This window comes from Lutra lutra, chromosome 16 (assembly GCF_902655055.1).
Source record: "Lutra lutra chromosome 16, mLutLut1.2, whole genome shotgun sequence".
NCBI lineage: Eukaryota > Metazoa > Chordata > Mammalia > Carnivora > Mustelidae > Lutra > Lutra lutra.
Genome location: NC_062293.1, coordinates 20,526,181 through 20,542,057, shown reverse-complemented (window position 1 = coordinate 20,542,057; position 15,877 = coordinate 20,526,181). Strand labels below are relative to the sequence as shown.

The following is a 15,877-nucleotide window of genomic DNA, read 5'->3' as shown; positions in this document are numbered from 1 at the left end:
ACAACAAAGTAGCATATCCTACACTAGAACCCCTTTCTTCTCATTTCAAGGCCCACCAAACGCATGTTCTCCTGGTGGAATAATAGCATAGACATAAATGTTAAAGCAGTGGGGAGGGGTGGGGAGAAAAGAAAAAAAAATTCTGGGCAGAGACAGAAGAGCAATGATTTGGGACAAAGAAAGAGAAAATAGTGGTGAGTTTGGGAAAAAATCAGGCATCAGATCTAAAGGAAATCAACACAAGCATAAAAGAAATGGGGCAGCAGCCCTCTCAGTGGTGGAGGATCATGGGTTAGTTATCAGAAAGAACTTCCCAATGGGCAAGCAAGTCAAGAAGACAAGGTTCTTTCTGTCCTGTTGGTAATGAAATGGATGCCCATTTTCATGGATGTTCGGTTTGCTGAGCTTACCACGGATATTCATTCATCAGCACTTAAGTATTGAGCACTAACTGTATGCTCAGCACCAGATGAGACCCTGGTAACACAGAAAATCAAAATGATCCCAACCCCCGACGGGTTCCCAGAGAGCTAAGTGTAAACAGGTCATCTTAGCCACTCGGAGTATGTGGGAATTGGGGGAGTAGTTGTCAGGAAAAGGTCCTCCCTCAAACAAGTTCTATAGTCCCAAAGCTAGCGCCTAGGGTGGGCTGGGTGAAGGCAACCCCCCAGTATCCTTGACCACTTTCCCACCAGAGAAAGGAATGCTAGCCAAAACAGTCTCACTTCTGAGGCTAGTGCCATCCAGGAAGCCTTCCTGGAGGGGTTCAGGGAGACATCAACATCCTTAACCAGACATCATTCCACATGCCAGGGCCACTGCCCTTTACTTAGTTTCCTTGACTCCCCCTCCTCTTGCTTTTTTTAGTATCTTCCTCCCTACTTATCCCTGCTCACCCCTACACCTGCTCCCCTCAACCCCCAGCCAGGTAGAACAGTAGCCAGCCCTCAGCTTGGGAGGAATAGAGCTGCTCTCCCCATTCCCTGCCCACCTCCACACCCACAACCCTGCACACAGACACACCCGAGCCTGACTTCACTCTTTTCTTCCTCTCTTCCTCTCTCTGCATACGCGCTGGTTAATAACAGAAGAGTGGAAGAGCCTGGTGGAATAAAGGGGCACAAATAGGGCTTCAGAATAAAGCCTGTGTGTGTGTGTGTCTCCCCAGAATGTTCCCCTGCACGTCAACCTGGGACAAGCTGCGACATGCTGGCCCCAAAGCTAAGCATTGGGCTGGGACTGGGTGGAGGCACCACCCAATGCAGCAGGAAAGACTTGAATAAGAGCTATGACTCTTCCCAGATCAAGGGATTCCAGCACATTTATTATGCACCTACTATTTGCCTGCCTGCCAGGCACTGAGGATTCATCCGTAGGATACAGAAAAGAATCAGAAAATGATGTTTACTACCATGAGCTGCCTGGGTAGAGGATTTGGTCTCAAGGGGCAAAGAGGTGCCTAGGGACAGGGATGAGAGTCACTGTGGCCGCAGTCTCCCCGATAGCTTGAACTTAAAGCCACAGGAACATCCTACCTAGGCCCCTTCCTCCAAGCCTTTAAATAAATAAAGGCAGGGATTTCTCTGTTTGACAAATCTCCCAGAAAGGTGCATCTCCAGCCTCCCTTATATGAATACCCTTGTCTCCTTTTATTCTAAGTTCCTTCTTGTGTCTAGCTTCACTTCGTATTCCTGAATTTTGAGCTCATTTCTCTTGCCCAGAGCTCAGGGGAAGCAGAGTTCTTGGGCCATGAAGAACACAAATGGTTAATACAACCTTGCAGCTTTCTGGGTTGGCAGAGTAAAGAAAGAAAGGGCACCAAGGGGCTTATCCCCAAGCTGCCCTAGAGATGGAGATTACCAGCAAAGAGGAGTATGAGGAGGGTCTGATGTTGGGGTGGGGGAACTGGTGGAGACTAGGGAGGTGCTTCCCTGTGGGAAGGTGAACAACGGGCAGGCTGCTCTCCTCGGCTCATCCCTGCAGGCCTCTGGGCCATATAAGGAGGCGGAAGAGATACTGTTGTCTTCCATCTCAGGCCCCTCTCTGTCAGGGATTTAGATGTGCAAAAGCCCACACACATACACACACAACCATCTATACTCATACCTCTGGGATATACACTGATGGGCCCAGATTCAGACACACACAAATGCCAGGCACGTCGGCACTCTCTCCCCAGCACACACACACACACACACACATACACACACAACCCCTTTCCTTCCTCTTTGACCCAAGGTGGCCGCAGGGATGGCCACCTCTAGAAAGGAAGATGGGGTGGGAGGGGCACCTGGGTGGTTCAATCAATTAAGCGTCTGACTTCAGGAGGTCGTGATCTTGGGGTCCTGGGATCCAGCCCCACAGCAGGCTCCCCACTGAGCAGGGAGTCTCCTTGTCCTTCTCCCCCTGCCCCTCCCCACACTTGCGCTCACACTCCCTTGCTCTCTCTTTCTCTCTCTCTCTCAAATAATTTTTTTAAAAAATCTTATAAAGGAAGATGGGGTGAACAGATGGGTGACTAAACTTCGGGCTGATGACGTTGCCTTTCCACAGCAGGAAAGAAACAGACAACTGGAAGTTATTCCTGGGGGGAGCAGACGGAATCAAAGGCAGTGCAAAGAGCCAGAGGCATTTTGCAAACGGCCTCCTTTGGGCCCTGGCGCAGAGCCATCTATAAGCCTGGGGAAGGGGCCTCTGTCCTGGTCCTCCCATAGGATGTTGGGGAGGATCCCTCCATACAGGAATAAGGGGAGGAGTCTACACAGTGTTCATACTCTCCCCTTTGAGACCACACTATGGATGGGAAACTGGAATTCCCTGCCCAGAGCTGACCCTGCTTTAGAGCCTGTGGTTCTTCTGTTCTGGCTTTTTCTCCTGAGAATGGAAAGCAGCAGCTAGTGTGTTAGGTGCACGCTTGGGCCAAAGGGCGACAGGGGCAGGTATGGGGGAGGGATGGACACTGCGGACATCCCCCTGGGGGATCCACACATGCGTGCTGGTGAGTGGGGAGTCATGGGCGCAACGGGAAGGGGAGATGCCCCAGGGGCTGGGGTCGGGGAACAGTTATCCCCAGGCTGCTATGTTCTGAGAAGGAATCAGAACTCTGAGTTCCATTCTGGCCTTTCCGGTTGCTGTGGGTTATACTTGTCAAGGTAGATCTTACTTAGCAGTTTATTAGCTTGATCTGCGGCTCATTCAGAATGCTGTATGCAGGCCTCTATTTGCACTCTGGCCCCTGCTGCTGGTGTCCCGGTGGAGGGATGGCTCAGTGGGATCCCTTGGGACTGGGGAGACTCTGGCTCCCAAGCTCTCCTGGCAGGAGGTGGGCCAGGCCCTGCTGGTAGCAGGAGCGCAGAAAATGGTGCAAGGCCCCTGGGCGGGGGTGGGGTGGGGTGTTGGTGTTCCTGCTTTGCTTTTTGTACTGCCCTTTGTCCAGGGGAGGAGCACAGGGGCCAGAGACCGCCCACAGCCGGGTCCTGAGGGTGTGTGCCCAGCCAGCCCGGAGGGGGATGGCTCTTAATTACAGAGGTAGCTCCCAAGACATTTCACTGCAAAGCCTGTGGGCGGGGATGGAATGTCAGAAAGAAAACAGGGAGACAAGAAAACAGAGATAGGAGGGCCAGAAATAGCACAGGCCAGGGGTAGATACCAGGGGCTGGAGGTGGTGGTGGATGGAGAAGCTGGAAGAGGGTCAGGACCTCTCCAGAGAGTGACTACCCCCTACTAGGTACCCCCTTAGCTACCCCCAACCCCCACCAACAAGGTGTGATTCCAGAATTTTAGGAACAACAGGATGGGCTCCAAGCACTGGGATTGTATTCTTGAGATGTGCCTCCCTGGCTTTCTGCGCAATCCCCTCCCCCTGCCGAGAGTTTGGGTGGGGGGATGCAGCAGGGGGAACCTTGCCACCTGAGTCACCCCTCTCACTGCTCCTGGCCTGGGCGACTCCTGGAACAGGCTGACGCAGCTGAGGCCCCACCCGCCTGCCAGCGAACTGGGAGAGATTCCCGCCCTGATAGGCACCATTCTCGTGGAGGGGGTGCCCCTCCCCTGGCACACGCGTGTGCAAGCGGGCGCCCACGCGTACGCACACACACCCCTGACAGAATTTCTCCCCCACCTGTGGAGAGTCCTTGGGAAAAGGAAGAAGAAACAATGAGAGCCTCCTTCCTTGCATATACAGGGAAACTGAGGCTAAAACCAGGAAAGGAATGTCTCCAAGGTCACACAAGCAAATTCCTGGCACAGCTGGGACCTGAACCTTGTCTCCTGCCCCCCAGCGCACAGGCCCCACCAATCTACGTCTTCTCTATCTCAGCAAAGTTGGGGTGCCGTGTATGTATTACAGGGAGATGAGAACCAATTTTGTGGGAAGTCACCTTGTGGTGTGACTTCAGGAAAAAAACATCGGGATTCGAGAAAGGGGGTTGGGGGGCCAGGGGGCCTTGCTGAACGGTCCCACCCTCCCCAGGGCTGGAAAATCTCGGCTTAGGAGGGCACCATCCAAAGCCACAGTCCGTGGATTTCGCAGAGACCTTTCCCCCACCTCCCGGGACTCCAGTCTCTGCGCCCGAGACTCCAGCAGGGCAGGATCTGCGGCCAAGGCTTGGAGCCCCCACCCCGCCACCTGCTACGTGAATCCCTTCTTCCCCAGTCCCATCTGCGGCCACCAGGGAATTTGAGAGTTGAGATCCCTGAATATTTCATCGGTACCTCGGCCTTCAGCTGAAGCAGCAGCCAACTTACAGCTCATGGATAATTTATGGTGCCAGCGGGGAACCTGGAAGTGGTGAGGGGGAGGGGCGGGCAGCGTGGGGGCGGGCGAAGCCTGGATTGGGCGGGCGCTGAGGGTGCTGGACAGAGGCCAGGTTCTCTGGAAGTTTGCGTGTGTGCGTGTGTGCGTGTGTGTGTGTGTGTGTGTGTGTGTGTGTAGGGAGGGGGGCGCTCCAAGGCCTGGGACATTTCCATTTTTGAGGATACCAATGTATTACCAAAAAAAAAAAAAGGCAAAAACCCACAACCACCACCAACAACCAGGTTCGTCAAAATAATTGTGCTAAAGGTTAAAGTCATGTGACAAGCATTTTCTGACTTCATTCCTAACCCTGTGTCTCTGTAACTGTGAGCATAACCTCATTTGGAGATACCAAAGGCTTTTTTTTGTTGTTTGTTTTAAGATTTTACTTTTAAGTAATCTCTACATGCAATGTGAAGCTGGAATTTACAACCCCAAGATCAAGAGTCACCTGCTTCACAGGCTGAGCCAGCCAGGCGCCCCCCAAAAGCTTTTAATGGTATATCCTTCATGGCTGTGAGGTCTCTAAAAGGCCCCCTGCTCCCCACACCCACCAGGGCCAGGGAGAGAGGCCAGACTCGTCACTCAGACTGGCAGGACTGCGCTCCTTCCTTGCTTCCTCCAGGAAGACCACAAGGATTTAGCCAAGGGGTCAAGGGAAAAGGAGGGCATCTCCCGTGGCAGCTATTCACTGTGCTCCAAGAACATAATATCCCACTCTTCTAAAAGGAAGGATGAAAAAGGTGATCCCAAATGGAAAATGTCAAGTTCTCCTTGACTCTTCATTGGGAGTGACTTCCCTTAGTGAGTTCTTCCCCAGATTCAGAGGATTAAATATATGTGTGTTGGGGGAGATGGTAAGAAAGCAGGCATGTTCTCCCCCTTACCTCAGTTTCCCCACCTGAGTCATGGGTGTGAGAGGCATTCCCACCCCAAGGGCTGACTGGGGGACAGAAGAGATGCTATCCAGGTGCCTTGGCGCCTAGTGGGACCCAGGCTGGTAGTGATTACAGGTGATGCGTCCACAGGTCAGCCTGGGGCTGGCTCTGGTGGGCAGCCCCAGGCCCTGACATACTCCCACCTAATCCCTGAGTCATCATGGGACTAAGCCAGCCTTCTAGCCTCTCTGAGCCTCAGTTTCCCCATCCATGAAGGTGGGGCCATCTGCCAGGGCTGTCCTTGGAGAGGAGTGGGAGAACTGGATAAAGACCCCAGAGTGGGGACCTGCAGTCAGATTATGCTGCTGTCGCTGGTGCCAACACAGGGAAGGGGTCCTTCTCTGTCCCCAGGGGAGACCCTACTCTCCTGGAGAAAGGGGAAAACCAGGGTGAGACTTTAAGAACTATTGCTCAAACCTAAGGGGGGATTTCTTCCCTTAGAATTTTCTGGAATTTTGGAAGAGGCTGTAGGACTTTCCCCCTCCACTGGCCCTCACTTCTCAGGATTCAAGAAGGTGCTGGTCTAAGTGACCCAGGCAAGTCTGTCCCCAGGCTCCCTAACATGGGCTGGATTCCACCAAGCTGACAATGGCGGGAGGTGGGGGAGGGCAGACTCTGGAATTGGGGCTGAGGCAGAACTTGACTGCCTGCTCTTCCTTGCCTACCCCCTTCCTTCCTCCCTTCTAGAACTCCTTGCCTCACTCAGTAAGCTGCGGCAATGTGGGGGCTCTGTCCACATAGCTGGCTCCAAAGCCAACACCTCTCTCTCTTTTCTCTGAGCAGCATCGATGTGGGGGAGAAGAGCCTCAAACCCAGCTCAGCCATCACTCAATCTGAGGAACCTGGGACAAGTTGCTTCCCATTCCTCCGCCTCACCTGTAGCAGAAGGGAACTGAGGCCTTTGTCACGAGAACATTTAAGACCAAGTGCCCAGCACATGGTGGGTACTCAGTACGCTGTAGTAGTGACATTTGCTTCAGGACGGGGTCTTTCTGGGTCCGGCCACCTCTGTGGCCCTATTGTGTGAGGTCACCATGCCCAGTCCCTTTTAGGCCTTCCCTCACCTTCTACCCATTATACTACAGATGCTATGACTGATGAGGTGCTGGGTGGGGTGTTTGGGGGCGGGGTAAGGAGGGACCAGGTGAGACAGATGTGGAGGAGGCAAGGGTGTCTGCAATGGGTGGGGTTGGGAGAATGGGCTAGAGGGCCCACGCTGGGACTCGGTCTCACCGGTTTGGGGACCTGGCCCAGCACTGGGGAGACGCTGGCATCGGGGAGAGGCGGGAGGGGCTGATGGTTGCCTAGAAGAGGAGAGCTGAGTAAGGGACACGGGGCTGCAGGGCCTGGGCCACAGAGCACCCCCTATACACACACACTCTGTCTCCCCACCACACACTCTGACACACACAACACACTTCTTAAATGGCATCCCCTCAGCTCTCCCCGTTCCTCTTCCCCAGCTCTATTTTTCTTTTCTTTTTTTTTTTTAAAGATTTTATTTATTCATTTGACAGAGAGAGATCACAAGCAGGCAGAGAGGCAGGTAGAGAGAGAGGAGGAAGCAGGCTCCCTGCTGAGCAGAGAGCCCTGATGCGGGGCTCGATCCCAGGACCCTGAGATCATGACCTGAGCCGAAGGCAGCGGCTTAACCCACTGAGCCACCCAGGCGCCCCATCCAGCTCTATTTTTCTGATTTATCAGACCATATAATTTATTTATTATAGCATTTATTGTTGGGGCGCCTGGGTGCTCAGTTTAAGTGTCTGCCTTCAGCTCAGGTCCAGGGTATCAAGTCCTGAATATGGCTCCCTGTTCTGCAGGGAGCCTGCTTCTCCCTCTCCCTCTGCCCCTCCCCACCACTCCTTGCTCTCTCTCTCTGCTCTAATAAATAAATAAAATCTTTTTTTTTAAGATTTTATTTATTGGGGCGCCTGGGTGGCTCAGTGGGTTAAAGCCTCTGCCTTCGGCTCAGGTCATGATCTCAGGGTCCTGGGATCGAGCCCCGCATCAGGGCTCTCTGCTCAGCAGGGAGCCTGCTTCCCCCTCTCTCTCTGCCTGCCTCTCTGCCTACTTGTGATCTCTGTCTGTCAAATAAATAAATAAAATCTTTAAAAAGAAAAAAAGATTTTATTTATTTATTTGACTGAACCCCTCCAGAAATACATTCATGAAGGCACACACTCTCCTGGCCCTGCGTGCAGAAACACGCTGGGTCCCCGTGAAACTGCCACAGACATTCTCAGACGCGTGCACGGAGGCCCAGGCTCACACCCAGACCCACACATCCACGCAACACGCGAGCACACAGACTTTCTTGCTCCTGCACTCACACCCTCTCAGACTCACACCCAGCTGTCCAGATTCCAAAGCTCCTACTCACAGCAGGCACGCTCCAGCACGTCCCAGCTCCCCACCCTCTGAAGTGCCAGCCCCTCCCAGAAACAGGGGGCGGGGCTTCCGTGGAGGCTGACGACACCGCAGTTCCAAGGGGGTGCGGAGGGGCAGGCCAGCCCAGGCACCCGCACCAGGGAGCTCTGACCAGAGGCTCCCACTGCAGACCCACCTACGGGAGAGAGGGAGTGAGGTCACCGGTGCCTCCAGGGCTGGAGACTGCTCCAGACTGACTCTGGCCTTCTTGTCCTAGTCCCCACTGGAGACCCAGGGGCGGGGTCTGGGGTGAGGCAGAGAGTCCTCCTGGTCACAGAGCTGGGGAGGGCCCAGGCCAGGTCACCTGGCACACCTGTGGGGAGAACAGGGGTGAGGGCTTCCCAGCATCAGCTCCACCCTCCGGTAGGAAGAGAAGCTTCCTACATCACCCTGCCCCCTGGGAGGCCTGAACCATGGGGAGTCGCGCAGAACTGTTATCTGCCTGGCCCCAGCCCAGGGTCCCTTTCCGGAGAGGCGCCTTTTGTACCCTCCCCCACGCTGGACAGTGGGAGAGGACATGGGAGCAGCACAGCACTGAACAGCCACCTGGAGACACCCTCGTCTCCGCACCTCCAGACTCTTGGCCCCCTAGAGCTGATGGGAGATTAGGCAAGAGGATCTGGCAGTTCCACCGCCACCACGAGGTCTCAGGTCATCAAACTGTATCCCTAGGGCCCCTCTGGCGCGGGAGATGGAGCCCCATACTCTGCTCAAGAATGGGAGACTGGACATGCTTGCTCATACCCTCGAGCACTTGGGTCAGGAAATGCCTAGAAAGTAAGAAAATGGAAATGTCCTCAGCCCCCTCCCCATGCTCACCACACTCCCCGGGGGAAGCAATGCTGAACCAGGAAAATATAGGACATCCCATCTTAGAAATCTGAAACCACACCTTCCAGGGACTGAGGTAGGAACTGCGTGCTCACGCCCCCTGGTGGGCGGATCTGCAATTGCACTCTGCTCTCAAAAAAACCCAACACCAACCAACCAACCCTGCGCAGGGTTTGACGCCAAACTATTTCCCCCTTGCCCACCCCATATTTACACAGGAGGGGAGATGGACGCAGAGGGAGGGAGGGAAGGACGCGTACCCTCAGCCCAGGGGAGATAGGACTCCAGGTACTGCGGTTCATTCAACAAAAAACATTTATTGAGCACGTGCTGCCAGTGGGCCAGGAACCACTGGACTCCTGGTCCAGTGCTCTTTGTGACACCAGCTGCCCCACTGCGGTCTCAAATCCAGGCTGAGATACAACTTGGAGGAGCAGGAATCTTCTCCTCCAGGAGACTGTCCAAGTGAGGAGAGCACCGGGGAGGAGGACCGGCCGTCAGCAGCTGTGCCGAGACCAGGCACAGGACAGACCTGGGGAGCAGCGCTCACAGCTGGGGTGGGATGAGGCCTGGTCAGCTATGTCCATTTTACATTTTTAATAAATAGTTCTTGCTGCTGCCCAGGCTGGTGAGGGCGGTACCACTGGGCCCAAGTGTCCCCAGCTCTCGAGGGGTGCAAGGCTGGCCCTCTTCTCATGCTAGTTCAGGCTCCAGCTCTGGAAAGGAAAGGAGGGAATACCAGATTAGCCCCCCACTCGCTCCCAACAAGCATCTGGGTGTTGTCCTGCAGGGCGGGAGACAGGCAGGAGGGGGGCTCCCTGGGGCAGGTCTCAGCTGGGTCCCCACTCCAGAGAGGATGCCACCCCCCTCACATACAAGGTGGGACAGGGTTGGCTAACAAGCTAGAAGTCCCCAGAGGAGGGGTCCCAGCACCCCAACTGCCTCTGCCGCACAGTACGCGGATCCTTCTGGGGCCAACCTCCAGCCCAGGTTACAGCTCCACCCTCCACCGGAACTCGAGTCACTGACCGGCCTCTGCCTCATCTCCCTTGGCATCAGGCTCCTGCCACCAGTCAGCATAGATGCTCTCCTCGTAGTCCCCCTCCCCCTCGAACTCAGCGTCCGAAGGCAGGTCCTTGGGCTCCAGAGGTGATGCTGTCTCTTCTAGCTCCATCTAGAGCAGCCGGAGGGTGGGGAGAGAAAAAAGGTCACGACAGGTGCAAACCCAGACAGGTTCCTCTCCTGGATGAGCCCCACTCCTCCCCACCCCCTGCCACCATCCCATCTCGGTCTCCAAAGCCCCCATCTTCCCCAGTCTCAAGATTCCACCAGGAACCGATTTGAGGGTTTCTCCCACACAGGGTCCCACTCCCAGACAGCTCCCAGAGCAGATGCTCCCCCAACAGAGATTCAATGTCAGCTAAGCAGTCCCTCTCCAAGGCCCTCCACTGAACCAGGAATTCCACAGAGAATCTGCTAGTCCACGGGTACCGTGTGCTCATGCGATTTCCTGGCCAGGAACACAATTACTGCCCCCCTACCACCCCGTGGCTAGATAATGTCTGGATAGCTCCCGCTGACCTCGCTGATGCCACGCGTCAGCTCCGGGATGCAACCCTGGCCCATGAGCCCATTGGATCTGGAGCTCTCCCCTGGTGGCCCACGCCGACCTCTCCTGAGCACTGCTGGTGCCTCCCCAGCTAGACTGTGAGACGCTCAGGGAAAGTGCTGTGCCTTTCATCCCCTTGCCACAGCCCCACAGTGTCTGGCAAAGAGCAGGCCACGAATAAGAGTCATCAAAATGGCACCATTCACTGAGCACCTGTACTAAGTGCTTTCCACACTTGACCTCGTTTCATTGTCACCAGAACGGTGTGATGGGGGCATCATCTCCCCCACGCAAAATGCAGGAATGGAAGTTCAAGAGCTATTTGAGACTTGCCACCCGGTGAATGGCGGGGCCATGTCTAGCTGTTGCCAAGGCCAGGGTGCAAACTATGTCCCCCCTGCCCTGGTATATGATGAGTAGGCAGATGGGTGAGTGAGCAAAGTGGGTAACGAATATATCGGCCCCGAGCACAATACTGCACCAAAATTCAGACTCTCGAACCCTCGTTCAGAATCAAGGTACCACCCTGTAGTCCTTCCTTCCTGGCATCCTGCGTTCCTTCATTCACCGATTCATTCAAACTGTTTCCCAATGCCAGCTCTGTGGCAGGTGCTGTGGGAAAGCTGGGAATAATGTGGTCTCCCATCCCAGAGCCCAATCCTCTGGGAGACTGGCTGGAGAAGGGGGCTGGGAGTGAGATGGGCCAGCACTGCAAATCACTCCAGGCCCGGGGAGGCACAGAGGGTCAGAGTTGGCACTGAAAGCCCAGAAGACAGAGCCAGGGCACACAGGGAGGGCTTCCTGGAGGAGCTGCCACTTGAGCTGGGCAGGAGAGTTGGTGGGCAAGACACATAAAGAAGGGGAGCATGAGAACATTGACTGGGGAGAGAGGAGGGACAGGTGAATCTCTCCTGCCTCACAGCTCCTCACAGCTGACTGCCAGGAGGTGGGGCTGGGCTTTGGCATAGCGGCCCCTGGGAAAAAGCTTAAGGGTTTCCATCATGGCCCAGCCTATAGAGCAGGGGGCAGCTTACCTCATCATCTGATTGCAGGTACGTATGTGCAAACTCCAGCAGCTCCCGAAGCTCAGCGGTCTGGTTATGGTAGAGCACGGCCTCCTGAGAGGAGGGGAGGAAGATGGGGTAAGCCAGACCCTGCCGCCACATGGGGGAGCAGCCTAGTTTTTAGGATCTGGGTGTTTCCACCCTTTTTCAGCTCAAGGAGCAGGGGACAGGTATCAGCTCTCGTGCTGATGGAGAAAGCCACAGGTGCTTGGAATGTCCGGTTAAGGAGAATTCTGAGGGCTCTATTAGAAAGAATTCCCTAATCCATTAGCAATGTCTGCCACGCCTAAGGAAATCAAGGGTGGCATCATGTGCCCCATGACTGTCAGTCTTGCCCTAAATTCCCAAGGGTTCCTTCGTGGGTCCAAGCTAGGGGATCCCTGGGAAGAAGGGCAAAAGACAGCAGAGAGAGGGACCAGGGTGGGGCGGAGAGCAGGCAAGGGGTAAGGAGCAAGATGGACAGGTATTTTGGGGCCTCCTACAGCCGGGAGTCTGTGCTGTCACGGTAGGTTGTACCCCTCCCAACGTGCAAGTGAGGCCACATACTCAGAAAGGATCAGGAAGGTTCCTAGGCCCATTCAGCTGGTGGGCCTGGCCCAGGACTCCAACCACAACCTGTAGTCTTTTTTTTCCCTTCCCATCCTGCCTTCCAAAGAAGCCAGGAGTTTGTTTTTTTTTTTTTTAAAGATTTTATTTATTTATTTGTCAGAGAGAGAGAGGGAGAGAGAGCAAGCACAGGCAGACAGAATGGCAGGCAGAGGCAGAGGGAGAAGCAGGCTCCCTGATGACCAAGGAGCCCGGTGTGGGACTCGATCCCAGGACGCCGGGATCACGACCTGAGCCTAAGGCAGCTGCTTAACCAACTGAGCCACCCAGGCGTCCCAAAGCCAGGAGTTTTTGAATTGAACTGAGAGCGCCTCCAAAGGCCGTGCCCACCTCCCGAGGCTGGAAGTCCTCCTCCTGCAGGCCCCAGCGAGCCCGGTGGAAGCGGTAATACACCAGGTTCTGCTGCATGACGCTGTCCTCAGGGTCGAAGAGCATGTAGCTGGCGGCGCTGCGGGCAGCCTGGCGCACGTCGTTCACTGTGGGCAAGACAGGAGGGAGGAGTAGCCCTGCACCTCCCCACCTTCAGGGACAATGTCTTCCTAGCCCATCCCCATCTCCCAGCTCAGTCCAATGCTCCCGGCTCCCCAGCTGCCTCCCAGATCTTCTGGCCACCTCACCCCACTCAAATAATAACGCAACCTAGAATGTATTGGGCACTGGCCATGTGCCAGGCCCATGCAACTCACTGAAGCCTCATCGCTAGTATCATCCCCATTTTAGAGACAGGAAACCCAAGGCACAGAGAGGTTAGCTAGATATCCCAAACTCACAGCTGGAGAATAATGGCACTGGGGAATGAGAGCCCGGCAGCCTGGCCCTCAACCTATCCACCGACTGGACCCATGAAGGGTCTCCCGGCCCCTTGGTCCTCATCTCCTCCAGCCCGACTCTAGCCCCCATCCAAATCCTGGCATCTTAGTATTGTAGGAACTCCGAACATCATCCATCCCAGCCCCAGCTGATGCCCAGGACGTCCCCCAGACAAGGAGAGCCATAAGTCCCCATGCTACTTATTATCAGCCATGTGACTAATGGCCCCTTGCACTGTATGAGCCTCAGTTTCTTATCTGAAAAATGGGTCCAGTCATGTCAGCTGCTGGGAGGTGGTGGTGGGGGTTGGTGAAAGCATCAAGTGAGATAAACAGACATGGCAGGGCTTTGTAAACTGTCAAGTGCTGTGTAATTGTTGGCCTCCTGGTCATTTACCCAAGAGGTCCCTGAATTGCCCGAGGGCTGCTCTGTTCCTTCCCAGCCTCCCCTCCCATCACCCAGGGTCCTCACATCTGAGGGACTGCTCCCCATGACTGACACTCCCAGTGCAGTGCTGTCTCTTCCCCCTGCCCCCCATCCCAAGCCCACCAGGAGGCTCACACTTGTAGTAGGCAAACTGCAGGTAGTGATACATGGTGGCCACGAACTTCTCCACGAAAAAGCCGCCCACATTGGGGGTCAAGTTGGCCTCACAGTCCACCTTGCACTGCAGGGACTCTGCAAAGAGATCTAGGGAGTGGGAGGCCGAGGTGAGGAACCAGTGCTGGGCCAGCCCCTGCGATCATAGACTTTGCCTGAGTAGATTTCGCTCAGCATAAGAAGGGCAGTGCTAAGGGCGACTTACCCCCCCCACCCAACCCCCACCCAAAAACCAGAGGGAGCCAGGGCATTCTTTTTTTTTTTTTTTAAGATTTTATTTATTTATTTGACAGAGAGAGACATCACAAGTAGGCAGAGAGGCAGGCAGAGAGAGGAGGAAGCAGGCTCCCCGAGGAGCAGAGAGCCCAATGAGGGGCTCAATCCTAGCACCCTGGGATCATGACCAGAGCCAAGGCAGAGGCTTTAACCCGCTGAGCCACCCAGGCGCCCCGAGGCAGATGAGGTTTGGAGGTGGCACTGAAGCCTAGAGAGAGCAGCTCAGGACAGTTCTTTCTGCCCCTGCTGAGGGACCTCGCAGTTAGGTACCCCCAGACTAGGAGTGATTTCTGGCACCACAAAATGCCTTCTGCACCCACCACCTTCGCACCTTTGCCCTCTGCCTGGAAATCCTGTGATCCCCATGTCCCCAGATCCTTTGGGGATGTCATCACCTCTCCACACCCATGCCCACACCTGGGGCAGTCAGGACTGTAGCCTGTCCCTCTCAGCCAACTGAAGTCTCCAGGGGAAGGTTAACCCCTTACTCCTATCTGCCTAAGAAGAACTTCCCAGGTGCTTCATTAAAGGGTATGGGGTGAATACTTGTGTCAAGGGGCTTTAGTTCTGGGAAGCAGGGCCCTGTGGGTGAGCGGGTTGCCCACAGGGGTCTGCAGGGGTTGGGGAGTACCTGCTATGGCTGGGTAGAAGTCCTTGAAGTCCACCTGCTCGTGGGCCCCCTCGCAGCCGGCCAGACACCGGGCAAAGACGGCCAGGTACTCTGCCAGGGCACGCTCCATGTCCTCCGCGCTGCTGCGGAAGTCCCCGCTGTTGTAGATCTTCACAGCCCTGAGGAACACGGTCTGGAAGGGGGCAGGCCAGGGTCAGGGAGGCCAACCAATACCAACCCTCCTCTAACAAGCGTTGGGGGCCAGCCCAAGCCCTCTACTCACCTCGTAGGGCTGCGCCTCCAAGTCTGTGAGGGGCTCCTCGGCGGCGTCTAGCAGCCCCCGGTAGTAGCTGAGATACTTGGCGGTGAGCTCGTGCTTCGGATTCTTCTGCAGGAACGTGTAGGCCGCGGCGGCCGCTTTCTCCAGCCGGTTAGCCTGCGGGGCGGGGACAGAGTGGGTCGGAAGGGCCTGAGCCCGCAGCCCAGAGCGCGTGAGTGGGCTTGGCTGTCCCAGGTCGTGCGGGCGACTCTGCTCCCGACCTGCCAGAACCCGACGCCGGCTCCGAACAACACGGCCCCACAGGGCTGGGGCGCCGGGGTGGAGGGGGCACCCCGGCAGCGGGCGGGGGTGGAGAGTAGTCATGGTGGAGGGGAGCAGGCGAGGCGGTAGGGGGGGTGGACTCCGGGACTGGGGGCGCGGCGGGGCCAAGGGGCGGTGGGGCAAGACGGGAAGGGGGGACGAGGCCCACCTTGAACAGCGCGTAGTGCAGGTACTGGTAGGGCAGGCGGCTCTGGAAGTCGCGCAGCAGCTGGCGCGGAGGGTAGGGCACCTGGAAGGCGGGCAGCGTCTTCTTGCAGCGCCGCAGGCAGGCGGCGCGTTCCAGGACGTGGCCGAAGAGCTGCAGCTCGCGGGCCCACTCGTCGCCGGGGCCGCCGTCGGGGCCGAGCGCGGGCCCCGAGGGCGAGCCGGCGGGCGGCGCGGGGCCGCTGCAGTTGGCGTGGCAGAAGGCCTCGCTGTCCCGCAGCAGCCGGTGCAGCCGCAGCGCCGCCTCGAGGTAGCGCGCGCTCTCCCGCCAGCTCTCGCCCTCGTACTGCTCGAGCGCGTGCCCGTAGGCCGCGGCCAGGGGCATCAGGTCCTCGGGCGGGAAGCCTCGGAAGCTGTACTTCTCGTACTGCGCCGCGGCGCTGCCCAGCAGCAGCCACAGCAGCCCGCACGCCGCCCGCCCCATGGCCGCGCCGGCCGGCGGTCTCCCGGGCGGAGCAGGCGTCAGGGCCCGGCGAGCAGCGGGGGCGTGGGGGGGAGCCGGG

General features: G+C 56.5%; 1 protein-coding gene across 2 annotated transcripts in view; it reads right to left on the bottom strand.

The window, feature by feature from the left end:
* P3H4 (prolyl 3-hydroxylase family member 4 (inactive)) overlaps positions 1-15,877 on the bottom strand; it is a 20,426-nt gene extending 4,549 nt beyond the window's left edge. Inside the window, exons 1-8 of one of the 2 annotated variants that reach the window (XR_007123453.1) lie at positions 15,319-15,877; positions 14,853-15,005; positions 14,591-14,762; positions 13,645-13,773; positions 12,604-12,749; positions 11,638-11,721; positions 10,024-10,168; positions 9,511-9,710 (exon numbers count right to left, since the gene is read on the bottom strand). Coding sequence is in view for 1 of the 2 variants with exons in the window: in XM_047707985.1 (XP_047563941.1) it covers positions 9,688-9,710; positions 10,024-10,168; positions 11,638-11,721; positions 12,604-12,749; positions 13,645-13,773; positions 14,591-14,762; positions 14,853-15,005; positions 15,319-15,798 (1,332 nt within the window). In the remaining variant the exon portion in view is untranslated. Of the gene's footprint in view, positions 1-9,291; positions 9,711-10,023; positions 10,169-11,637; positions 11,722-12,603; positions 12,750-13,644; positions 13,774-14,590; positions 14,763-14,852; positions 15,006-15,318 lie in introns of those variants that run through there. The other variant, XM_047707985.1, reaches the window with a different exon arrangement.